The following is a 12,098-nucleotide window of genomic DNA, read 5'->3' as shown; positions in this document are numbered from 1 at the left end:
TTTTTTTTGGAGCATGTTATGATATTTTATCCTCAGCAGAGATTGTCTTATTTGTATAGAGCTGCTGAGACTATACTGGGAAAACCTGCTGACAGTATTTAACATGTTGCTCTGGTGTTCAACCTACCTCTAGGATTTCCAGCTGGAGGCTACAGAAGTGTACAGCAAAGTGGCCAAGCAGCTGGTGAAGCAGCAAAAGTACAGTGAGATCCGGCAGCTACTCAAGTGTGTCAGCGAGTCTGGAGTTGCAGCCAAGAATGATGGGGATACCATTATCTTAAATTGTCTAAGTGAATTCAAGAACATACCTGCTGAGGTAATTCTGTCCTGCCTTATATCCCTTTTGAAGTGCAATGGGTTGTATACAACATAAGTTACAGGGACTACTCTGCAGTGCCTGTGTTGCCCTTCTAGTGATTCAGATATTCTGGCATGTATTGTTTGAAGGTGAGAGTTGTGCCTTTTTCTTCCTTACACTAACTTGTCTGAGAGAAAAAGATAGATTGCTTAGTGTGCTCCTATGCTGCACTTCCCAAGTGTTTGTGATGGAGAGAGAACCTTTGTCTGTCAGGACCCTGTCGAATGCTTCAAACTGGAGTGGGAGGGGTTGCCTTCAGTGAAGCTTCCCTGGCTAATACAGAGTATGTATGGAAACAGAAACCTTCTGCCTTCATAGGAAGCCTTTTTAGGATTCCTTTTACCTGCCACAGCATGTTTTCTGTCCCAGTGAAGGAAGCATAAGTCACAGAATCTCAGGTTGAAAGAGACCTTGAGAGATCATAGAGTCCAACCCCCCCACTAAACAGTTACCCTGTGATAGGTTGCACAGGTAGGTGTTCACACAGGTCTTGAATATCTCTGAAGAAGGAGGCTCCACAACCTCTCTGGGCAACCTGTTCCTGTACTCTCACCCTTACTGTAAAGTTCTCCTGCATGTTGCTATGGAACTTCCTGTGTTCAAGTTTTAGGCCATTACTCCTTGTCCTATCGCTGCACACCCCTAACTTGAATGGTAGAACTTGTCAGGGGACAAGAGGTTCTCCCAAGAGAACACAAGAGGTGTTCTCTAGGGAGACCCCAGAGACTTGGCAGGCAGAAGAAGCTGTGGTAAAGGGAATAATTAGGCTTTATATTTTCTACATGTGTGGCGGTCGTTGGGATAATGTAAACATCTAGCTGTGATCTCAGCAGCCCTTCCTCTAGGCAGAGCTTTGGTTCCTTAAGGAATAAAAGTTTGCAAACCATTGTCACTTAAATGTGAACACCTTTTCCCTTCTTGGTTACAGGACCTCGATAATCTGATTCAGGATATGGACAGTGATGAAAACAAGGTAAGTAAAATCAGAGCAAGAGGAATTCCTTTAGCAAGAGCTGAACAGGCCAATCTTGAACCCTAGGATACGTGCTCTCTTCCAGCATTTTCTCTCTCATTCTCACTCAAAGGTTTTGAAGGCTACTTTCTAGACTGTAGAAATCAATGAGCTGCTTAAGGCTGCGGTGTTTTCAAGTGTAGAACTGTGAGATGAAGGTATTGATTGATTTTATCCTTATAGTTCTTTGGTAGTCCTTGGGATGAGAGCTAGGCATTACCAAGACTGGAGGAAAAGTATTTCCTTGTTAACTCTTGAGGTGGCCATTTCAGCTTACCATTCTTTCAAGATTTAAACTGCTTTCATTGTGGTAAGGAGTTAAATGATAAAATGTATATCAGAGTTGAATTTTTTTTCTTAGAGGAAATGAGGCCTGCACTAATTGATTTCTTTGTTAGCTTAAATACCAGCCTGCCAAGCCTCTGGAGAGTTGCATATAAATAAGGAAACTCTGAGTGTGTATTTGTAGATGAAGAGGCTGTGGATCAGAGTTACAGACTTTTGTAGATTCCACATGGCATAACTAAGGAAATAATTTCTCACTCTACTCTGTCCTTTTCCAACTGACAAACTTGGTGTTTTATGTAGATTGAAAAATAGGCTTTTAATTCTGCCTTTTATGAATGATTTATTATTGAAATATTCATGTATTAGCTGCTCCAGAAGAACAATAGAAGAGCAATAGAAGACAATGACTATTTTATAATCTTTGCCATGGGGTTATGGAAACAATGCACAAAATAAAATTACTAATGTATATTGGTGATGCTGTAAAAGAGTTTCCATAAGAGACAAATTTAATGAAATACACATCTGTTTATCTTTTACATTGGGATCTACACCATGCAATACTCTGCCTCATGTTATGCTCCTACTGCGTTCTATGATAGGCTCTTGAATGAGATAGTAATCCAGCAAATCCTTGCTTATTGTGTTAGCTTACTTTAACTTTCTAATGGAATTCTGCCTGCCCTTTTCCCTCCAGATTCAAGCCTACCTGATGTGCAACAAGTTGCGTTCTGCGTATCTGGTCTCAGTGAGACAGGAGAAGAGCAGAGCAGTGCAGCTTGTCCAGCATGTGCGCCAGCTGGCTGAGAGCAGTGGAGAAGATGTTGTGCACGCCATCTGTACCCAGTGGCTCACAGTGCACCAGCCCAAAATGAGAAATCGACTTGGCCAGGGCAGCAGGAAGTAACTGACATTCACCATCATGCAGAAGGGGAAGACTTCAAGACACCTTAAAGGCATGCAGTGCAGCAATCACTTGGTAAAAGGGAAGTCTTCTAACTTGTGTCAGTAGCAAATGGAAGCTGCTAGTGTGCCTCTGGTTAAAAGGAAGGGAACTAAATTACAAGTGCCAGTAATCTCACAAATAGTCACTACCTCAGGGTGTCTTTCGATCCTCTTTGATTTGGGTAGGGGAAGGGTGGCAGTTTCAAACAGAACAAGCAAGATTTTTTAGGTCTGAAAGAGAGCGCTTGGGTTTTTTAGAAAGGCACTGATCTTTTTCCCTTTTTATTTCTAATCCAGACAACCTGCATAGAGAGAACAGAAAAATCTCAACAGCTCAACGTAGCCTAGAGTATAACACTTTCTGTGATTATGGGTTTCCTTTAAGATTGTTTTCAAGACTGCAGAGATCTTTTACAAAGACTGAAGTTCAGAGATGGTTGTTTTTAAAGCCTCTATACAAACTATTGCTAACTTCTTCCCCCACTCCCACCCACTGCAGTGTGCTCAACTTCTTTTATAGTTTGTTGGACAAAGTACAAGCTTATTCTTCATGGCAGGTTTCTACTTCCCAGTTGCACTGTCTGATATACGTATTGCACTTGAGTCCTTACAAAATGGATGAAATTGTGAGTGGCATATCCTGCAATGGGCCTACAAAGGGAAAAATCCTTTAAAATAGTTTTTAAAAAATCACCTACCTCTTTCTTTGCTATAATATCCAATAAAATGTTGTGATGCAGCTTTATCACTGAGCAGATGCCAGTGAACTTTAGGTATGGCAGAAAATATGGAAAGATAGAGCTGTGGCAAAATTCAGCAGTCTGTATTCCTGTCACACAGGAATTTTAGTTTTTTTTCTTATGAGAATAACCTGTCCCTGTCAGGTACAGCAGAATGCAATAACTAGACATACTGTGTATATTAGAATGCTAGGCTGGAGTGCGTTAGGACGTGTGAAAAGGCAGTATTTTATAGTGCAAGGAATGGAACAGTGGATTCTGTGCTGAACTTGTGTGTGTGGTAAGGTGTTTACTGTGATAAGAAACAGAGCAGAGTTCTTAGGCTTAATCAGCAAACATCTGTGTCATTTCTGCGTTGAAGGATGCTGAAAGAAGCAGCTGCTACTCTGCAATGATGATTTGGACATGTGAAATGAGCAGAAGAAAGATAGACAGCAGTAGGACCTTCTAAAAGAAGCAAAACTTGGCCACAAGAGTATGTTTGCAGTTAATTTTTAATTTCATCACGACATGGGAAAAATAGTTCACTTTTGTTAACTGTTTTGTTTAGCATTTGACTGACTTTTGAAGAAACAGAACAGTTTCTGCAAATAGTTTTAGTACATAGAATAACTGAGACTGTCAAGTATGGGTTTTGTAATGTCCCCAAACTCAGTGTAGTGACAGAACAGACTTTGATAGCATTAGAAAGGACTTGCTCCATCCCCTCTGGGTGCTCTGCTGCTACCACCATCTCTCCCAGAGGCGCGCTATTCACTAGAGCAGGGCTAGAAATGTCTCTAAGTCAAGTCATCAGAAATGACCACATTTAGATGTTAGAATCTCCCAATCACAGATTTGCACGATCTCATTAGTGAGCAGTACCAATGAAAGCTGCTTTTGTTTTCCTGGCCAGACTGACCTAGCTTGCCATCAGCTTAGAGCTGTTAGGCTAATCCTAAAACGTGACACTATCCATCTATTTGATGACTTCTAGCTCTCTAACTATGGGGGGAGGTTCTACTGTTCATGGGTATCCAGTTATGCTTTGCTGTAACACTGTTCTGCTCCAGTTCCTTATAGCTGTATAGAGAACAGAGAGCAGAGTTCATCATGCAGACCAGTCAGTTCTGTACCTGCCTTTCCTCTTGACTTCTTTGCACTGTACTTTATGCACTTTATAGTGTTTGTTGTAATTTGATGTTCTTAACCTGGAATTGTAGGGAATGTTTCTCTTACCAGCAGAACCGGAATTCTGATTCTGACCAACTGCCTTTTGTCACGAATAGTGCAATTATCAATGGTTTGAATTTTTGAGCTTCAGAAATGGATTGAGTATTGCCAGTTTAAAAACTTTCTATAGAAATGACCGTGGGCTGTTTACAATGGGGAGGGGGGGAAGGGGGGTGAAAAGGAGAATAAAGTGATATGACTGAAAGTTTCAATATATCGTTTGCTTTTCACCTCAGCATAGCTGAGTCTTTTGTTCTAGATCTGTTTTTTTTTTTTTAATGTGGCTATGTTCACCAGATGAACTACAAGGGGAAGAATTGCTGTCATACCAAAATGTGCCTTTGCTATCATGTTCTCAATACTTAAGAGTAACTGTACTATCATCACCTCTTCAGAGGTCGCCTCGGTAGCTAGCTTGGCTTATACATGTACTCTGGCAGACCAGTAATTCTCTCCAGGCAGCTCTGCAAGTTAATGCAACTCTCCCTTACAATACTCCCTTTAAGGCAGCTAAATGAGCTTAAGCTCTCATTTTACAGATCAACCTATAAAGTATAAATGACTTAGCCAAGGTCAGAGAGGGAGGAGATGGCCCTCTACAGTAATATGTAGTTAGGTCTTATAGTGACTCTAGGATCTGATTCATTTGTTTGAGAAAGACACTGACCTAGAAGGGGAAAACATGGCCTAGATATGCTTTCTGCTTTTTTTAATGGTTTCTGTTGTTCCTGAAAGCCCCTTTGATCAGAGCCTGCATGGTAGGTAAACAATCTACTGCTACAGTGTTGTTGAGAGAGGAAAAAAGGTCAAGCACAGGGAGAAAGAGAAAGGGACTTCAGAATATTAGCTAAAATTATTATTTTTTTACATGAGTAAGGCAATGCAGATATCAGCAAAACCAAGTGAATTGCATCGTTTCTGAAGAATTTTTCTTCAGAAAATTGCTGTAAAAAGGAAATGGCTTTATTTAGTATTGATCAGAGGTAGCATGGGACTGATGTACATGGATAGCTTCTCAGACATCATTAATCATAACATGAGCATTTGCTTCCCAACACTGGCAGTTGGTCACAGGAATGTTCAGACATGGGTCTAAATACTTCTGGATTTTTTTTCCAGAAAAAGATAATCCTGCGAGCTATGGCACTTGTTGAGTTAAGCAGCTAAAAAACCTTTTCAGAAATAATCTTGGATTATGGGTCCCATTATATCAATTTTCACTAGAGCTCCAAGGGAGTAAGCTCATGAGGATATGGACTGACTGAGCTGCCTTTTGACTGTTCAGGCTGGTAGCTGTGGCTAGCCGTGGCCCATAACTGCTCGGATTTTCTTTTTCTGTCCTGTGACTAAACTGACCATAATATCAGGATAGCACTGGCCTCTGCTTCAGCTATTTAGCTCAAGGTAGTTTGCTGTCAGAGCAAATTCAATACTAAAGCCTCAGTGGAAATTGTTGTGTTTCAGTGCAGTTAATTTTCTTTTTAAATAAATCTGCTTTTTTCCAGGTTTGTAAATCACTTAAGTACAGCTTAGATTTTATTAGGACAAGCTTTATACCATCTTTGCTTAGTGTTTCACAGCAGAGATTGTTAACTGTTTTGAATAAAATAACTAGCCATTGCCCAATTTCACCATTCCTGCAAGTTTTAACCTTCCAGTGAGCTGCATTGACAGCTGTGTTCTCAAAAGATGAACCGATCTTACTTCACAGGCTAGAGGTGTTTAGAGAACATGAAAAATAATGCTTGATCCTAGTTAGGCCAGGACTTGTTTCTGAGTGTTTGTGAGCATTTATATTACACGTAATTGCCAGAAACATGAATACTTGTACTCTGCTGTGTCAAATATTAGGAACAAAAAATGACCTTGTAAAGCTAGTTAGTGTCCTAACTTTTTACTATTACCAGTATGGAAAAAGAGACTAAAGCAAAAAGCAACTTTCAATACAGGTGATCTAAAGCTAAGATGATAATCTCCATTTCTATTCTAAAGCCACAGGACAACAGCCTCTAGCTGTTGTGAGTTACCAAAGGTTGGTTGCTCACAGTATTGGTGCTCTAATTCTCCAGCTACAAAAAGGGATGCTTTGCTTTCTAATCTCAATCCTTAAGTGTAACATTCCAGAAATTTATACTGGACTGCATCCACAGAACCATCACAAAGGGCAGCTGAAGTACCAGTGCTCTTAGCAGCAGTGGTCTTCCCAAGAGTAGCATCACTGTGCTCAGCCAGGTACACACAAATGGCTGCACTGCTCAGTCCCACTGGATGCCGAGGAGTTCACAGCTCACATTCCAGAGCTTCTTTGCTGTCTCATCATCCCGACCCCATGGAGATACATATGCTGGCTGGCAATCACTGTAAGAGGAATATTATTATTATTATTATTATTATATTTTTTAATCAAAGATCTCTACCTGTACACTGAAATGGCTATGATAAAGTGAGGGAATTGCTTTAACCCATGAAGCTTCAAGACCAAGTAAAGAAGGGTAGGGAGGGCGGGAGCTAGATTGGGAAGAATCTTTTCCAGTGGCTTTCCCAGTGGCACCAAAAACTAGCAACTGACTCTAGCTCTATCTGCCATCTTGCTGTTTACAGAACTTTATATATATTCTGCTGTATACTCATCACTGTGAGTTCTCATTAGTATTACTACAAAAGGTTGTAAATGCTAACCAGGCTGTGCAGGAGTACTTCTCCAGCAAATTATAACTAAGCTACTCAAACAGACCTTTGTTCTAAACTGGTTATCCGATCCTATTCATCCCACTATATTGCCACTGCATGAAAGGTAAAGCTGCCTCTGAATATAATACTGTAATAACCATATATGGTTTCACATTAATGCCATTTCCATTATCCACTGAACTACAGCCCCTTTCTTCTCAGCTCCTGCAATCAGGCAGTACATTGTCTGCACTGAGGATTGTGCGTTCTCAGCTGTAATGCTAGATGCTGCATGTTACATAGAAATTTAAGAGAACAAATGAAATTGCATCTGATGAAATATAAGATTTCTATCCTTTCTAGTGTTCTTATATCCCAAAAAACACAGTCTCTGATGCTCCTGAAGACTGGCAGGCTGCTTGTTTAATATACATACATTGCCTGGAAAGTTGAAAGGCTTTCAGGCCAATCCAGTGTAAAACCAGGCCTGTGCGAGATTTACTGTGAAAGCTTTTCTTTTCCTATCAAGTTCAAAACTCTGCTTTTTTATTACTTTAAAATCTACCAAACCTTTCTGTACTCTAGTGCAGTACCCCACTTATATTCTCAGGAAAACTGTGAGTCTTGCACAGAAGATTAAGACATCTATTTATATATTCAAGTCCGATTAGGATAAACAAATACCCAAGCGAAGATCGAAGTCATTACAGAGTCTAATCTGGTTGCTTATCACAAGAAAGGAGAGCTCTGAAAAGAAGCAAAGGCTCCAGTATTGCGATTGCAAAGGCAACAGTATTTTGGGGGGGGGGAAAAAAAAACCTATGTTAATTTCCTAAATACAGTATTGTTATACTGCTCTACAGCCAGCAAGAAGCTGACATACACAGCTAAAGGAAACTGCTGAAATTGCAGTTTCCAAATTTAGGATGACGACGACGTAAACTGTATGGAGCTGTAGTTTTATTAAGAGAAAAGGCATGATTATACAGTGTCCTGGAGTAGGTGAAAGGAAATTAAGAAACAGTCAGGTTTGTAGAGAGAGCTACAACTAATAGTTTGCAGGCAAGAGTGATAACCATCCCAGCAGGAGTCTCTTGTAATTGATGGTCTGTCACACTGGAGAATCAAGTTATTTTTGTCATGTGCCTGTCCTGAAAATCTTACCTCCTAGCTCTGCAGCACCACTAGACCTCCCCTCTCTTTGGGTGCACAGGCCCTTTATGCTCCAACAGTGTAAAACTAAACTGATCTCTCCCTGACTGCCTTAAGTGACCTCATTAACTAAACAGCTGTGCTGAAGACTGAATTACTGCAATCTAAGGATTAGAGCACTACAACTGTGACAGCCTTTCCTGCACTTGGAGTCCAGTAATATTCTTGGCATGAAAAAAAGTGTTGCATAGGTCAGGGATCCCTTCTAATGCAGTATCATCTTCAAGAAATCTAGAAAGGATAATGCTCTAGTACCACTTATGTAGTGTCTTCTTAATAATGACAGTAATACTCATTTTCTCAGATAGTGAGGTTTCCTTCCATGGTACATCACTCCATCAGCTTGCACCCACCTGAAATATTGTCCTGTCACAGATTCTAGCTCCTCTGCTACTGCACAGTACACACTGGTCTGAGCTCCTTCCCAGGGAGTCTTCAAGAAGAATGAGAATATCTTCCACAGCCACGTCATTACAAATGAGTGCCGGACCAGCTCAGAATGGACAGAGCCAGGATGGAGAGAGTTTGCTGTGACTTTAGTGCCTATGGTAAAAGAAAGTAGCCCAGGACAAAATGAATGCCTCAGATTGCCTTTAAACAATGGACTAATATCTTCCTCAATTCCACCTGCAAACATTCTGCAACTTACAGGAGAACTGCTGTGGATAAAGGGAAGGGAATATTAGTGAAATTCCTAGTGCTACTGCTTTCTGGAGCACTCCCTTGTCCCTTCCAAACAGTGCTGTCACTACATGTCTTCTGCACAACAGTGTACCAAGGAGCCTGATGCTCAAACAGCAGCAATTTCTATTGGGCTTTAGACAGCAAGAGATTTCTTTGACTTACTGTACTACAATTAGAGAAGACACTGCTTAAGTTTACAAAAAGGACTGAATAACAAGGCTGATACATATGTTGTAACTTAAGAGATACTGTCTAGCCCTGTGTTCTGTTTTACAGGCCTTCACCACTGAAGGCAGCTACAACTGCCTTAGTTTGTCCACAGCAGATTGCAATTCGAAACAAGTTCAGTTCCTTTGTTGTTGTTTTTCCCTCTTCAAATTCTACTCGCATAGCACAGCTGTGTGCTCAGATGCAGCCAGTTTTTGACAAATGCCAAATTAAAATCAAATCCATTCAACTGTGTCAAGGCAACTGACCTCCCATGCCCTGTTGCTGTTAAGACAATTAGTGCTTTAAGTTTCCTAGTTCCACGGATGAGATACTTTTTTCCTTCCAACAAAGAGCTGTCAGTGACCCTGGTCTCAAACCATTTCATTTTTGCACAGGCATTTTTTTCAACCCATCCTCCTCACCCACACTGCTCAAAAGCCAAGGAAACCACTTCACTCTCTGCTGGGACTTGCCTTGCAGCCGCCTTGCCAGCTCTCGGGTGAAAAGGACATTGGCCAACTTGCTGTGACAGTAGGCGAGGCCACGATTGTAGCTCTTCTCACCATTGAGGTCGTGGAAGCGGATTCGGCCTCCGTGATGAGCCAGTGAGGACACGTTCACAATGCGGGATGGTGCAGACTGCTTCAGGCGCTCCAGTAATAAGAAGGTTAAAAGAAAATGACCTGGGGGTGAGAAGAAATTCAGTTCTTCTCTGAAGGGTTTCCCCACTGGAATCACAAAGTACTTTCAATGTGCTGATGACGAGCTATAGCTTTCCTCCTTCCATTCTACCACAAGAAGGAAAAATGAAAGCACCTGGAAGCGGGATTTCCCACTGGCATTTTTCCAGAAATATGAAATGAAAACCTGACTCCACTGGCCTTACCAAGATGATTGACTCCCAGGTGCATCTCAAAACCATCGGCTGTCTTGGAGTAAGGGCATAACATTACCCCAGCATTATTAATGAGGATATGGAGTTCCTTCTCTTCTGCAAGAAAGAAAAAAAAGACATCAGTCATCAAATACAGAGATGGAATACAGACAGACACAAGCCAGACAAAAACGAAAACCAATGCCCAAGTTGCAGCCACACTGCCTCTGTAAAATAAGGATAACCACCAACTCGCCCATGGCCTCCGGCAAGCCCCTGCTATGAACCACAACAGCCAACATGGCACAGGATGCATGGGTCAGGAATCTGATGTTAGCTAAAAATCCCAAGCACCAGAACAGAACCCCCTTCTTGCCTGAAGACACCAACAATAACGGAGGGTGAAGCTGCCCTCTCATTTTTCTGCCTTTGCTCAGAATAGACATTGTTGCACAGAACAATTCCAGATACCACAAATGAAATCCATACAACAAAGGAGAAGATGCTTTCATAGTCACATCAGCAGCATGCAGCATTGTACAACACCCTTAGTTTCTGCCTTTAAAACCCGTGATATGCATGTGGTCACAAAGGAAGTCAACAGCAGTGTAGGAACAGAGCAGGGCAATACTCTTCCCAAGGTATGCTCTCTTGTACCCCTTCTTTAGCTCCAGAGAGCAGACAGCAGTTGCTGGCAAAATATGCATACTGAAAAAAAGGACCCAGAGGTCTTACCTGCTAGAAAGCTGTTAGCAAACTCCCGGATGGACCTGGTATCAGCCAAGTCCAACTTTTTCACAATGACTTCCTGATTGTCTGTCTCAGCTCGGATTTCACGTGCTGCAGCTTCTGCTTTTGCTATGTCTCTGCAGGCAACAATCACCCTCGCACCTGCAAGGAGGAAAAAGCAGAACACAAGCAGATGTCACTGGGAGCACACTGCATGGCCAGGGCTGTGACAAGGGCTGGCCACTCAGCGCTTACAATGTTTTGTTTCCTATGGAACTGACTTCAGTCCAGGAGAGAAGCTGACAAGCACAAAAACTCTTCTCATAGACTGTTAGCTCCAGACCTGTTTTCAGACCATGAAAATGCACATCTGAAGTGCCTCTGTCCAGCTTCTCGCAGGTCAGGTAAGTGCACTGCAGCCCTGGTATGGCCAGTTTGTACATGTGGTACTAGGGCCTATAGCACACAGAGATGCTTGGACTTCAGCCAGAGCAATTTCTAACATGGGTAGTTTCATTGCCTTGATAGTTACCAAAAAGCATTTAAACTAATTTTGAAACGTGAGTAACTGAAACACACAGCAGCAGATCTGAGCCATTTCCCAGCCCCAAACAAGGAGAGCCCTGTGACTCCAGGCACTTGCCTGGTCCTCTCCAAGCGGCCATAGTGCTGAGTATTTCCACATGCTGAGACACAGTGTCTGAGCTCAAGCAGTGAAGGCAGCTGAGAACTGGGGAACTGCACTTCAGGAGTTACAGCCCTGTCTGAGGGAACTTCAGAAGGCGGCTCTTAGATAGAAGCACAGCCCCAGGCTCAGTAACTCCGGGGACCATCAGGCTCCGCACCACAATACGTGGTGCCAGATCACATCAGTTCCAATTAGCACCGTCTCTTCCAACTGCGGTTAAGGCAGGAGAAGGGATTAGCCCCCGCTGCGGGGCACCGACTGCGCAGAGGGAATCACGCCGTGATCCGACCTTGGGCGCAGAGGGGAGAGCCGCACCCGCTCGCAGCGTGACGCCGACTTGCCTCTCCGGGCGAGCTCCCTGGCGGCCTCCTTCCCGATGCCGGTGTTGGCGCCCGTGATCACCGCCACCTTCCCGTCCAGCCTGGCCGCGGACCTGCACCGCCCTCCGGCCACGTATCGCCTGCAAGAGAGCGGCG

General features: G+C 42.6%; 2 protein-coding genes across 2 annotated transcripts in view; one reads left to right on the top strand and one right to left on the bottom strand.

The window, feature by feature from the left end:
* The window catches only part of ZFYVE26 (zinc finger FYVE-type containing 26), a 43,464-nt gene extending 39,734 nt beyond the window's left edge, over positions 1–3,730 (top strand). Inside the window, 3 exon segments of the mRNA XM_010711549.3 lie at positions 134–316; positions 1,287–1,331; positions 2,356–3,730. Coding sequence (XP_010709851.1) covers positions 134–316; positions 1,287–1,331; positions 2,356–2,565 — 438 coding nt within the window. The 3' untranslated portion in view covers positions 2,566–3,730.
* A 1,085-nt stretch (positions 3,731–4,815) lies between these two features.
* On the bottom strand, positions 4,816–12,093 carry LOC100540846 (retinol dehydrogenase 12-like; the record flags this gene model as incomplete). Its single annotated transcript, XM_010711578.3, has 6 exons — positions 4,816–6,913; positions 8,791–8,980; positions 9,805–10,014; positions 10,218–10,322; positions 10,941–11,096; positions 11,964–12,093. Coding segments are annotated over 6 exons (894 nt in total), but the record flags the coding sequence as incomplete, so codon positions are not given.
* Positions 12,094–12,098: the final 5 nt, after the last annotated feature.

Source organism: Meleagris gallopavo, chromosome 5 (assembly GCF_000146605.3).
Source record: "Meleagris gallopavo isolate NT-WF06-2002-E0010 breed Aviagen turkey brand Nicholas breeding stock chromosome 5, Turkey_5.1, whole genome shotgun sequence".
Taxonomy (NCBI): Eukaryota; Metazoa; Chordata; class Aves; order Galliformes; family Phasianidae; genus Meleagris; species Meleagris gallopavo.
This window is presented reverse-complemented; position numbering and strand designations above follow the sequence as displayed.